Source organism: Lissotriton helveticus, chromosome 6 (assembly GCF_964261635.1).
Source record: "Lissotriton helveticus chromosome 6, aLisHel1.1, whole genome shotgun sequence".
NCBI lineage: Eukaryota > Metazoa > Chordata > Amphibia > Caudata > Salamandridae > Lissotriton > Lissotriton helveticus.
In genome coordinates, this window is record NC_136067.1 from 2,040,654,981 (window position 1) to 2,040,668,503 (window position 13,523).

General features: G+C 44.6%; 1 protein-coding gene across 1 annotated transcript; it reads right to left on the reverse strand.

Annotated features, from left to right (window-relative positions):
- Window positions 1–242: 242 nt before the first annotated feature.
- On the reverse strand, window positions 243–13,231 carry OST4 (oligosaccharyltransferase complex subunit 4, non-catalytic). Its single transcript, XM_078647173.1, has 3 exons — window positions 13,137–13,231; window positions 2,483–2,620; window positions 243–432 (listed from the first exon to the last, which is right to left on the reverse strand). Exon 2 carries the CDS (start codon window positions 2,617–2,619, stop codon window positions 2,506–2,508), a length of 114 nt encoding a protein of 37 aa, XP_078503299.1. The 5' UTR covers window position 2,620; window positions 13,137–13,231; the 3' UTR covers window positions 243–432; window positions 2,483–2,505.
- Window positions 13,232–13,523: the final 292 nt, after the last annotated feature.

Below are 13,523 nucleotides of genomic sequence, written 5' to 3' on the forward strand. Positions count from 1 at the left end.
GTTTACTCCTCTGAAGCCAACTATTTGCCTATTCTTTTGAAGAGTGGCGACTAAAGGTCAGGCAGAAAGATGCACAGATCTAATTTTGTTGACCGCCTTCCAATGAACCCATGAGTGCATCTACCACCTTTAATCCATTGTGCTGCTCTCTCACTCCTGAATCATTGCATAGCTGTCTTTGGGTACACTTATATCGTTCAGTTCCCCATTTATCATACAAAAATAAAAATCACAGCAAGATGTTTTCTCAAAAACATTGCTTTATTTCAGTGCGTTTCATAAATGCAGCGATGCAGTGGCCTAGCGGTATACAAACAATACAAGTAAAGAAAGTGTAGTTGTGTGTAGTCTCCATGATGTTAGTACGAGGCCTGAAATATTCCATCTATCTCAATTCCATTGGTCCAGGGGAAGGCAGTCCACCTCGCAAACCTGTTAAAGAAAGAGTCTCAGTTACATTCAATTCACATATTGGAAGCTACAGCCAGACAATGAAGGCGTTACTGGTAGAATTCCAACCATGATAAATAGTGCATGCACAAAGACCCGAGGCAAGCAGTGCACAAGTTTTACAAGACATGAAATGACTGACCTAGGAATCTTCAAGAATCTAAGAGATCAAACTCCCTCTGAGGAGGAGGGAGATGTGATGCTAACTGAGGCAGAGTGAACCTCTGATATACATAACAGCAGTGAACAATAATCATAGGGAAGGTAACAGAGTTATGATGTGAATGAGAATATAAGTACAAAGAGACACGGGGCGTAGTGGATAGATGTTTTTTTGAAGAGAGCAGGGCGGCCATTGTTCTTAAGCCCTTAGGAAAATAGTTGCAAACAATGCAATTCCTATGCAAAAGTGGAACTGCCTTGAAAGACCTACTGAAAAACAAATGCAAAATAACATTTAAAAACCCTTTCATAACTAGCGAATACTCTGATCCAGAAATCAAACTACGCCAACGATTTAGGGCTTCCAAACAATCCAAGGTGTTAATGCACACCAGAGAACCGCAGCATGACCACCTTCAACATGTGCGCAGACCCTGGTCTTCAATGGAAAGCATCACCAATAGAGAAATTAGAGGTATCCGATTGACACATAGAGGGATATGTTCATGAGCTACATGCATTATTCCGTCAACTTTTGTGGTCAGGGTTGTCTGAGCGAACAAACCACCAGTTATTCATTTCTGTGCTAAAGCTGCTTGTTTTGCACGTTCTCAATTTTACCTATCCCTCTTATCGTTTTTTTTTTTTTTTTTTTACATAGATGTAGCCTTTGTCTTCCTATGCCACAATTACACTGGTGTTTGAAGGCAGGCGGTTCTTGTGCCGAGTGAAGTGACTTGCCTTGTTTATATAGTGCTCTTCGGTTAAATAAATCATAAAGCTCATTTAGTGATCAGTAAAAAAAAAAAAACATTCGGCCAACATTGAGAAGCCTTGTTGGGAATAGGAGTGTGCCTTTACTATTACCATATTACCATATTACTCAAGAGTAACTGGAAGCGGGTGCTGTTGAAAAGTTGCACAGCATTACTTGGCCTCCGGAATTGCTATCATCAGTACAAAAAAAACAAGAAACTTTGACGGTTTGGTCTTGGACATTCAGATTTGTGGTAGCACATTATGCCTTGCAACCGTCTCAGAGATAGAATTGTTGCTACTTATCAATCTGCCAGGGGTTATAGAGCCATTTCCAAACTACAAAAAGTCCATAATACACTTAGAACCCGCTAAGTACACCAAAGCTACACTGAAGGCGTTCTAAGCATCTGTCAGCATGGTAAACAGAGTTCATGTTTCTAACATTAGGAAAGGCGGGAATAAGTACAGTTCTCATGCAAAGATAGCCAGGAGAACACCACTTCTGTCTATTAGTAACATTGTTGCACAGCTGTGGTTTGCAAAACAGCACCTGAAGGAACCACAAGGCTTATACAACGACGTGATCTAGACAGAGGAGTCTAAAATGAACAGGACATATTTGGCAAAAACCAAGTATCACCTCAAGAACGCCATACCTACTGTCATGTGTGCCGGGACAACCTCGGAGGTAGCCGTGCGCTCTATAAATGGTAATAGTAATAATAATAATAATAATAATAATAATTTTGGAATATTTTAGTTTGCTATCTTTCAGCGGTTAGTGGGTGTACTGCGGCGTGATAAAGAGCACAGAGAGAATGCCCATGGGTAACACAGTGGATCACCTAGAACTCTCCAACACAAAGCATAAGAGACAAGGACCTCTTCTCGGATTTGTGTAAAGTACTATGTGTAATAAATCAATTTTACAGATGACATATCTGGTAAGAGAAAGATAAATATGTGCTTATACCTGTAAACATGTTCCTTTTTGATCAAAATTAATAAAATGCACAGATGTGTTACTTTAGTCTACAGATTATGGCTGAGTCAAGCTGGGTGTGGACGGGGTTAAATCGAGTCTTAGTTTTTTTTAAGGAGCAATTCTAACCTGTTTTGGCTTCTGCGCAGTCCTCACTCCATTTTCTTAGGATTGTTTACAGCAACATAATGGTACAAGACAACAAGGAGGAAGAGAGAGACTCCCAGCATGTTGGCGAAAATCGCAAGTTGCACATCGGTAACCATCCTGCAAAAGAATAAAAATCTGTATTTACCCAAAAACCGATGACATTTTCTTACCGCACTTCAACGCTAGAAATGAAAAGCAGCTGCAGACTGAGCCCAAATTAAGCCTGTAACTTTATGTTAGGTACTGATGTTTTCTAACACCTAATACCATTTCCTCAAGAACAAATAATACTTCATAAATGTGCGGCAACAAGTATAGAGTTTGCACAGTGGTGATATTTAAGCATTTAGTAGCTATTTACGTGCTCTATTTGATGGGAAGATTAGACTGAAACTTTGCATCTCGTGACTTAACAAATTCTTTGTGCATATTTTAGTGGTTGAGTAAGCTGCAATTAGGCCCTCTTTTAGGAAGATATGAAGACACCGAACATGCTGCTGGAATACTGAAGGTCCAGTGCTGTGTTCCTAATAAACATATGAACTGAAAAGGGTCTGACAAACAGGTTGAATTTTTCTAATTAATACTTTAGTTTACTGAAAATTCTTTATCTCAATCAAGCATATATTTTCATTGAGCGCGGATATAAAGGTTTGGTACGTCGACAGCAATAAGCTCCATGAATTGGCATATGAACAATATTTTGTTCAGTCTCCAAAACAGTACTACTTCGGATTGGCCAATTTCTCTAGTCTGTATTGACAGCTCCTGTCCTGCTTTACTACCCAATGCTTTGTAACAGTTTTGCAGTGGAATATGTGTGTAGTTTTCTTCAGTATATTATGTTCAAATAATTGTGTTGCACATGGAGGGCATCGCACTCTCGTTTGGGGTATGAAGCACATTATAATTTCCACACAAAAAATACACTGATTTTTAGCATTTATATCACACCTTCCGCTATTCATTTTTATTTAAGAAAAAGCAAATTGGGAGACAGAGCCATCTCAGTCTAGGTGGCTCAACAAAGGAATTCACTACACTTACACTTAAAAAAGTGACTTAAGTCGATTTAAAATTCACATGGTTGTTAAACTATTGTATTCACACCACCTGGCCTCATTACCAAAGATGCACTCTAACATCTGTCTTACAAATGAAGAATTTAGGAATCAATAGACTCCGTTAATACGATTTCATGATGTGCTTAACGTGCTCAGAACCATTTGTTAATTTAAAAAGTTTTGCAACTTTTTTTTAATAACAATTTCATTGTTGACAGCCAATACAATACAAGGGCCGTGTAGGGCACACAAGGTACGTTTGCAGGGTAAATTACATGAAAGTCAACATTTTCAGCAATAAAAGTGGATTGATTGCACAGAAGGTATACTGCAGGAAAAATAAGAACTGAAAAGAAAAAGAAAACAACAGTGCCACATTACCTCCGTTCAACAAATACCACAATTCTGAATGTAGGGCGAATGTTTACCACCCATAGTTACATCGAATAAAAGCACTAATTAAATGCCAGTCATAGAAGTGGTTCCTCGTCGTCGGGGGGCTTCAGATATAGCCCCCTTTAGTCAGCCACCTTTTCCAAATTTTGTAATGTTTACGGGGCATCCCCTCGCTGCAAAGACCGTAAGTTACAGGCCCATACAAAAGTCTACACCCCTTTTCCAAACCCCAAGTGACGGTGGAGATTCCTCTTTCCAGAGCCAGGCGACATCTAGTTTTGCCAAAGTAAGACCAAGAAATAAGAGGTGGCGCTTACAACTATTTCCACCTATATCCTCTGTAATATGCAACATGGCGAGCCTCAGTGAGGATGCAATGTACCACCCCAAAACCTCAGACAAACATGTGAACACCCTCCTCTAGAACCTTAACAGTGTTGGGCAGCACCAGACAGTATGTAGGAAGGTACCCTCCATAGATTTACAGCGTAAGCAATGTGGGGATGCGATAAGTTTAGCACACCACAGCCTGTGTCTGGTATAATAGGCTCTGTGTAGGTATTTGAATTGAATAAGACGCAGGCGTACTGTGATTGCTGCGCTGTGCGGGGGATTCCAGAGCCTCCACCCAGTCATCTTTCTCTAAAGGCCGTAAGTCCTGCTGCTATGCCTCTAGTCTTGTGCAGTGTAGTAGGTGGTATTGTTGATAAGTGTGCAGTATTTTTTGGTCATATTATGGTCTCCCAGGTCACCCATAAAAACTTTAGCCTTAATAGGGTTACATTCAGGAATCTCTGTTAGATGAGAAATATATGGGGTAACGGTGTGTCGGAATTGAAGATAGCGATAAAATTGTGTGCGGGTATACCATATTCTGTTTATACATCGAGGAAGGACTTGAGAGTGCATCCCCGTACAACTGCCCCCACTGTATCTATCCAGATGGTCTCCCAACCTCGAAAGCCGGACAGTTGAGTGAACTGTGGTAGCAGTCCGTTGTTCCACAGTGGGGTTTGCCTAGTGAGTCTCACCCACCAAACCATGCGACAGAGTGCCGACTTCCAAATCTTGAAGACCGTGGTAATTCTCAAAGTAATGCCCCTGATTGAGAACCAAATGGAGGGTGTTGTCTCCCAACAGCCAATGTTCTACAGCATATGCCGGGTCCCCGCGGTCACCATACACCAAGTCATTGAGGACAAGTAAATGAGAGGCCATGTAATATGCCTGGACGTCCGGAGTGGCCACTCCGCCGGAGTAGGTGGATTGGAAACAAGTCCTCGGGGCCAATCGCGACGCCCCGCACCCCAAGAGAAAACAGGCCAGGATAGCATTTAACTTACAAAACCATGTCTGTTTTATCAGATAGGGATGGTTCTGTAATTGAGGAGAATAAAAGGAGAAGAGATAGGGAAATCATTTTTAAAATAGCGGATCTACCAAAGAGAGATATGGGGAGATGGGACCACACTCCCGTCTTGTCACCCACCTGCGTCCATAGGGGGACGAGATTCTTATTCCACACCAATGTTTTCCTACTCAGTTGTGGCAAATGTCGTATTAGCAGCAAAGAAACAGCTACACTTTTTGCACAAGACAATTCTCAGTGCATAGAAATGATAAGGTCACTAGTCCCACTCTGGACCAAGATTATCAATGCTTCTGTTCATCAAGGTGAGATCCCCGACTGCCTGAAGTCTAGCTGGTTCTGCCCATTCTCAAAAAACCTACGGCTGATCCAGAAAATCTGAATAATTTTTGAACAATCAGAAACATCCCTAATCTGGCAAAACTCCCTGAGAAATGTGTTCATGAACAACTGTGTAACCACATTGAGGAATTCCAACTTCTTGATCAATTCCAATCGGGCTTCCGTCACAGCCACAGTACTGAAACAGTCATCACTCATATAGTCATTGACACTCTCACAATGCTGGACCAGAACCAATCTTGCCTACTAATCCTACTCGACCTCTCATCTGCTTTTGACACTGTCAAACATGACAAATTTACTGAGCATTCTGGAACGTAGGATAGGGCTCCCAGGCTCTGTACTAAAATGGTTTGCCTCTTTTCTCAATACCAGAACTCAGAGAGTTAAATCCAGTCAAACTCAATCCAATTCCAGCTCCTGCACTCTGGGGGTGCCCCAAGGGTCCTCTCTCTCTCCCACGCTTTTCAAACTAATCATTGAACCTCTTATGGAAATCCTTAAAGCATCTAACATTCAATACCACATGTATGCGATGACACCCAATTGCAGGGCTCGAAAAATCTAAAAAATTGTACTAGTCCTGCAGGACTAGTACCTTAAAAAATGTCCTCGACCTAACTGCAACGTACTTGACCTCCGTCTCTGAAAGCGGAACAAATGTGACAAGATAACAAGATTTAAAGGCATCTTTCTTGCTCATTAACTTTTGAGCAATAAAAATGCCTTTAAATCTTATCTTGTCACATTTGTTCTGTTTTCACAGACAGAGGACAAAAGTTGGTTTGTTTTCCTACTCGCCAGAAAGGACGAGTAGGACCTAAAAACAGCTCGACCTTGTTAAATTTAGCTCGACTATGCGAGCGGTCGAGTGGAATTTTCGAGCCCTGAATTGTACATGAAATTCTCTTCTCCCGACGATATCAAGACACTCAACGGAACCCTGCACAAAACGGAAAATGGGTTAACCTCCAACCACCTCAAACTGAACGCCCTCAAAACTGAATTCCTCTTTATCTCACTGACCAAGCAAACCTCAATCGTGGAGAAATATTTAAAAAACTTCTCCGCTCTCAACTGCACACCACACATCATAGAGTCTACGAAGTTCCTGGGAATAGTGCTGGACAAGAACTTAGAAACATGCAGGATCACATCAGAGCATCTACCCAAAGGAGCAAATCTCCAACTAAGCATCTGAAGGAAACTAAAACCCTTCCTTCCCCAGGATGACTTCAAATCTGCTATGCAAGCGTTCGTTATCTCACGGTTGGAATACAGCGGTGCTACCCTCTGCGGCCTACTGAGATACAGATTAGCCTCCATCAGGGCATCTCTGAATGCGGTGGCAAAGCTCATCACTGGCTCCAAGAAAACCAACCACATTTCTCCAGTCCTGAAATCTCTTCCCTTGTAGACAAGGATTCAATTAAAACTTGCATGTATGACTCATAAAGCACTGCATTTCAACCCTCCTCTGTAACTGGCAAATAAGCCTGAACTGTCGGAAGGTGTCCGTTACTCAAGGAGCTCCAGTACCTTGCAAACCGAGGAAATTAAAAAAAAAAGAATGTATAATCGTACACTCTCAGTTATTGCCCCGAGAATCTGGAACTCACTACCTGCGGAAACTAGATTGATTCCTATAACATTTTCCTTCAAAAAGGAAGTGAAAGCTTTACTGATGAGCAGGTCGCTGAGTTAGAAGCTTATGTCTTTTTGTCTCCAATCATGTACCTCTGCTTTCCTTGTTACTTGGCATTTGTATGATCCCAATACCTGCCTTTATTATATCATTACATACTAATTGTTATTTCTATAGATTGTTGCTTCTCTCCCACAACTGTCTTCCTGTGTTCCTCAATTTGTCTGTAAAGCGCTCTGATACCCTCCAGGGTCATGTTCGCGCTATATAAAACTTTTTAAATAAAAAAATAAATAAAAATAGGGAAATACACACATGAGTTTGTAGGGATTTTTATGAATCTCAGTAGTGGTTGGCAGGCTGAAAATAAGGTATGGGCACTTACTGAAATATTCAAACATATATGGGAGTAGGATTGAACAAATCAAATTGGAACATGCTACAATGCCATCCTAAAGGGCCTGAGTCACTTCGGTGCTCTGGGATGATATTGCCAGGGAATATGCTAACTAAGCTGGTAGTATCTGTGTAGCACTGTGCAAATGAAAAACATTTATTTTAGTGTGATCTGTTGTGGAAATTACGGGTATGGTGTTTGCGGACATTTTTAAATCCAAAAATAGGCTCTCTCAAGTCAAAGACTTTTACAGACTGCGGTCTGTTTGAACTACGACAGACAACAATAACGTTCACCTTATTTACTGTGCAATGTGTTTACATTAAGTTGTATTAGATATCTGGATTTTATATTTACTGCCCGCTTGTACCAATGTAAAGCTTTTCTGCCCACGTTGGGTTCCAACCAAGCTTTATAAATCAATAAAATCTACCACCCAACCCCCTGGATACTTATAGAGGGAATAGATTATGTCAAAGGCCAACAAGGATAAATTACACGTCATGTACAGGTGTTCTGAAAAGGGTTCAGACCTCTACTAAACAGTTCCAAATCTAAACTACTGACTATCATGAATATGAGTTTATTACAGAGGGCCCACCTCCTGAAAGAAACATTTATACAGAGACTTTGCTAAGGTTGAGGAAAAGTTTAGGAAACTGCCCGGAAAGAGCAGCAACACATCGACATACTTTTTCAGAATTAAACTATATAAATTTAGCAAACTTTTATCAATCGTCAAAAAAACCAAAATAAATAACGGTCTATTTGTTTGAATAGCTAATCCCTAGATTGCTATTCACCGAGTTAAATAATTTGTATCAGGTTTAAAAAGAGTCTGCAAAATGTTGCATATGGAAATGAGTGGGCAACGTGTTAATGCTGACGTGTGTCCTCGAAGGTCACTATTGCTGAGATAGCTGACCGTAGCTTGTGAGAGACAAACAACTTAAAACAAACAGGGGTCTCAAAGAGAGAGTAAAAGTTGCGTGGAAGGGATAACACTCTAATGCAGAACTACTGAATCAAAACACTACCACAGAAGGCACAGCACAGAATAAACAGAAAACAATTAGTTGTTCTCCCCTAATTTAACAATATGCAATTCTGGGATCTAGCGTACACTGAAATAACAAAAACAATAAAAAATGGGACGGATTGAATTGAGCCAATGCTTCTTAACTAGTGACATTTTCTAGGGGCAGCATATTACTTTGTGTTTTGGTAATCGGTTTTTGTTTAAACACTAGGTCTTGCTACATTTACTTGCTAGGCGCACTCTTCAGGTTATGCCATGTGGCGTTTCTATAACCCATTGTCAATAAACCAATTCCGCAGACTGTTAACCGCGTTAGGTATCTCTGGGGCCTAGTATAGCCTTTTCCACTAGTGTGTTCCTACTGGAGCTTTGGGTGTCCTGATTTTGAGAGCTTCCTATTAGGTATCACACTTTAGCGACCTGGCATCATAATCTGTTTCTTCACCAGGGACTCTCATTCACTGAAACGTCATCAGTAGCTGAAGTGACATCACACACTATTTGACCAACTCTCCTCGATGACATCAGAAAACTGGCCCGATTGTCCTACCCATGTCCATTCAATAGCTGCAGGGGGTAGAGGGAGGTCAAAAAACCTGTAAATGACACTAAGTAGAACACTCTAGTTTCTGCTGAGAATAGGGATCACAACTGCAGCGCCGGGAGAACCAACAAGCATTAGAAATGCAATCGGGCTCGGATTTATTTGAGTTTGAGCTAATGGCATTGTAAATGCCAATGTATTGTTGCTATGTGTTATGGAGTGTGTTCATGTGGTGTGTACTGCCAGTGATCTCCTTGTGAGTGTGAGAATATTGCACCGTTACTGCCTGTGATGTCCTTCTTGTGAGTGTGAGAAGCTTGCACCTCTGCTGCCTGTGGTCTCCTTGGGAGTGTAAGAAGCTTGCACTGCTGCTGCCTGTGATGTCCTTCTTGTGAGTGTAAGAAGCTTGCGCTGCTGCTGCCTGTGATGTTGTTCTTGTGAGTGTGAGAAGCTTGCACCGCTGCTGCTTGTGATGTCCTTCTTGTGAGTGGGAGAAGCTTGCACCTCAGCTGCCTGTGGTATCCTTGTGAGTGTAAGAAGCTTGCACAGCTGCTGCCTGTGATGTCCTTCGTGTGAGAAGCTTGCACCGCGCTGCTGCCTGTGAGTATGAGAAGATTGCATTGTGCATCTCTGTGCTGTGCCTGTTCTTTGTAATGGACTCTTGCTCTGTTGCTGCTGCTGCCTTGGCACAGTACCTGCTGTGAGTGTGTAAGGGAAGCTTGCACCACTGCTGCTTGTGATGTCGTTCTTGCGAGTGTGAGAAGCTTGCACCTCTGCTGCCTGTCGTGTCCTTGTGAGTGTGAGAAGCTTGCACCGCTGCTGCTTGTGATGTCCTTCTTGTGAGTGTGAGAAGCTTGCACCGCTGCTGCCTGTGGTCTCCTTGTGAGTGTAAGAGGCTTGCACTGCTGCTGCCTGTGATGTCCTTCTTGTGAGTGTGAGAAGCTTGCACCGCTGCTGTTTGTGATGTCCTTCTTGTGAGCGTGAGAAGCTTGCACCGCTGCTGTTTGTGATGTCCTTCTTGTGAGTGGGAGAAGCTTGCAACTCAGCTGCCTGTGGTCTCCTTGTGAGTGTAAGAAGCTTGCACAGCTGCTGTCTGTGATGTCCTACTCACTACTCTACTCTACTCACTACACGACTCTACTCACGACTCTACACTCTTCTGCACTCACTACTCTGCACTCACTACTCTGCACTCACTACTCTGCACTCACTACTCTGCACTCACTACTCTGCACTCACTACTCTGCACTCACTACTCTGTCTGGGTTAAGGGAGACCCTCGAGGCCCTGGTGTCACTGCACCTGCTGCACCCCTGGACACCCACAGCCACTGGTAGTACAATACAGCACTGTCGGGGTTAAGGGAGACCCTCGAGGCCCCGGTGTCACTGCACCTGCTGCACCCTCACTGCCACTGGTAGCAAAATACAGCACTGTCAGGGTAAAGTGAGGCCTGCTGCACCCCTGGACTTCCACCGCCACTCGTAGTAAAATACAGCACTGTCTGGGTTAAGGGAGACCCTCGAGGCCCCGGTGTCACTGCACCTGCTGCACCCCTGGACACCCACAGCCACTGGTAGTAAAATACAGCACTGTCAGGGTTCAGTGAGGTCCTCGAGGCCCCGGTGTCACTGCACCTGCTGCACCCCTGGACACCCACAGCCACTGCTAGTAAAATACAGCACTGTCAGGGTTAAGGGAGACCCTCGAGGCCCTGGTGTCACTGCACCTGCTGCACCCTCACAGCCACTGGTAGTAAAATACAGCACTGTCTGGGTTAAGGGAGACCCTCGAGGCCCTGGTGTCACTGCACCTGCTGCACCCTCACAGCCACTGGTAGTAAAATACAGGACTGTCGGGGTTAAGGGAGACCCTCGAGGCCCCGGTGTCACTGCACCTGCTGCACCCCTGGACACCCACAGCCACTGGTAGTAAAATACAGCACTGTCTGGGTTAAGGGAGACCCTCGAGGCCCCGGTGTCACTGCACCTGCTGCACCCTCACAGCCACTGGTAGTAAAATACAGCACTGTCTGGGTTAAGTGAGGCCCTCGAGGCCCCGGTGTCACTGCACCTGCTGCACCCCTGGACACCCACAGCCACTGGTAGTAAAATACAGCACTGTCAGGGTTGAGGGAGACCCTCGAGGCCCCGGTGTCACTGCACCTGCTGCACCCTCACAGCCACTGGTAGTACAATACAGCACTGTCAGGGTTAAGTGAGGCCCTCGAGGCCCTGGTGTCGCTGCACCTGCTGCACCCCTGGACACCCACAGCCACTGGTAGTAAAATACAGCACTGTCAGGGTTAAGGGAGACGCTCGAGGCCCCGGTGTCACTGCACCTGCTGCACCCTCACAGCCACTGGTAGCAAAATACAGCACTGTCAGGGTAAAGTGAGGCCTGCTGCACCGCTGGACTTCCACCGCCACTCGTAGTAAAATACAGCACTGTCTGGGTTAAGGGAGACCCTCGAGGCCCCGGTGTCACTGCACCTGCTGCACCCCTGGACACCCACAGCCACTGGTAGTAAAATACAGCACTGTCAGGGTTCAGTGAGGTCCTCGAGGCCCCGGTGTCACTGCACCTGCTGCACCCCTGGACACCCACAGCCACTGCTAGTAAAATACGGCACTGTCAGGGTTAAGGGAGACCCTTGAGGCCCTGGTGTCACTGCACCTGCTGCACCCTCACAGCCACTGGTAGTAAAATACAGCACTGTCTGGGTTAAGGGAGACCCTCGAGGCCCCGGTGTCACTGCACCTGCTGCACCCCTGGATACCCACAGCCACTGGTAGTAAAATACAGCACTGTCGGGGTTAAGGGAGACCCTCGAGGCCCCGGTGTCACTGCACCTGCTGCACCCCTGGACACCCACAGCCACTGGTAGTAAAATACAGCACTGTCTGGATTAAGTGAGACCCTCGAGGCCCCAGTGTCACTGCACCTGCTGCACCCCTGGACATCTCTGTTAAACTCTAACATATTGAAGGGAGGAGAAAACAGCAACGGAAATCACTCCTCGCAAAGAAGAGGCAAATGCGCACTTTTATTTTAGAAGACACGCGGATTGGCGAGGCAAGGGTGCTTGTCTTAGCATGAAGAACTTCGTGGTGACGTAGGCCCGAACCCTAAAAACGAGACCAGGGATATCATTTGTTTAGACTGACATTGGTCCTGGATTCGCTACCAGTGTTTAACCACGTATTCTCAAAGAAACAAAGCATTCTTATTCCTGTTCTCGGTGCACTCCCTCTCCTCCATAATCCGCAGGTTATGAGTTATTGGATTCAATATTTTAAATGGAGGTTAAGGCTTGAGGGAGTGAAATGAGTCAACAGTTGTATGAACTGTGGTGTGCATGTCAGCGTCATCTGTTCAATCGATTGGCAACTTGGTACCCTACCTTGTGGCGGGGTATGCAAGTATGCCATCTGTTTCTGTGCAGGTGTGACAGTGCCAGGTGTTTTCAATAATACCCTGCAGTGCAGTGCAAGCCTCTTTCGTGGCGCCAGCTACTGGTCTCTGACTGCAGTCCCTCATCGTGCCACTCACTGTAACCTCTGCCCCTCACTGCGGTCTTTAAACTCTTGCTCCTCTATGCAGTCTCTTATGCCTGTCGTCCCTTTAGCTCCGCGGTAGTCTCCCACACCTGACTCTCGTGCATGCTTCCCAAATACTAATTTCAGGAGTTTTAAAAGAACAGAGTACTAGTTACATTTTGCACTCTTGGTACAGTGGGAGACTTTGTGGTGCGTGCTAAAACGAAAGTAAACTCGTTCACGTTGGGGAACCCGTCACTAGAGCAGACCGTCACATGTGCTGCGAGCGAGGACTCACCTGGCCGTTCCTGTCACCTCAGCCCAGGTACCAAATCTAGCACCACAGCCTGCCTTCTGCCGTTCCCACTGCGCACTTCCGGTGCTGCTGCCACCTCACTCTTAGCTACTTCCGCAACGGAAGTGAGGCTAGCCAGTTCCGAGAGATACAGGGCTAATGACGCAGGCGGAGCAGACTTGGAGCATGTTGACTTGGAGCAGATTCCCTGTCAAAGAGCGACAACGGCAATATATTTGCAGATTTCTCTCTCCGTATTGATTGATAGTTGGTGAGATTGCTTTTCTGTATTTAAAAATGTAGAAATATATGCTGATTTAGTTTAAGAGTAAGGTTTCGATTTTCAAGTTTGCAAGCAATTTCAAATGTACTGTCTCCGAATCTATAATA

Bases quoted from the DNA above. Each gene is read 5' to 3' on its own strand.
- OST4 (XM_078647173.1), bottom strand. From the start codon at position 2,619: ATGGTTACCGATGTGCAACTTGCGATTTTCGCCAACATGCTGGGAGTC.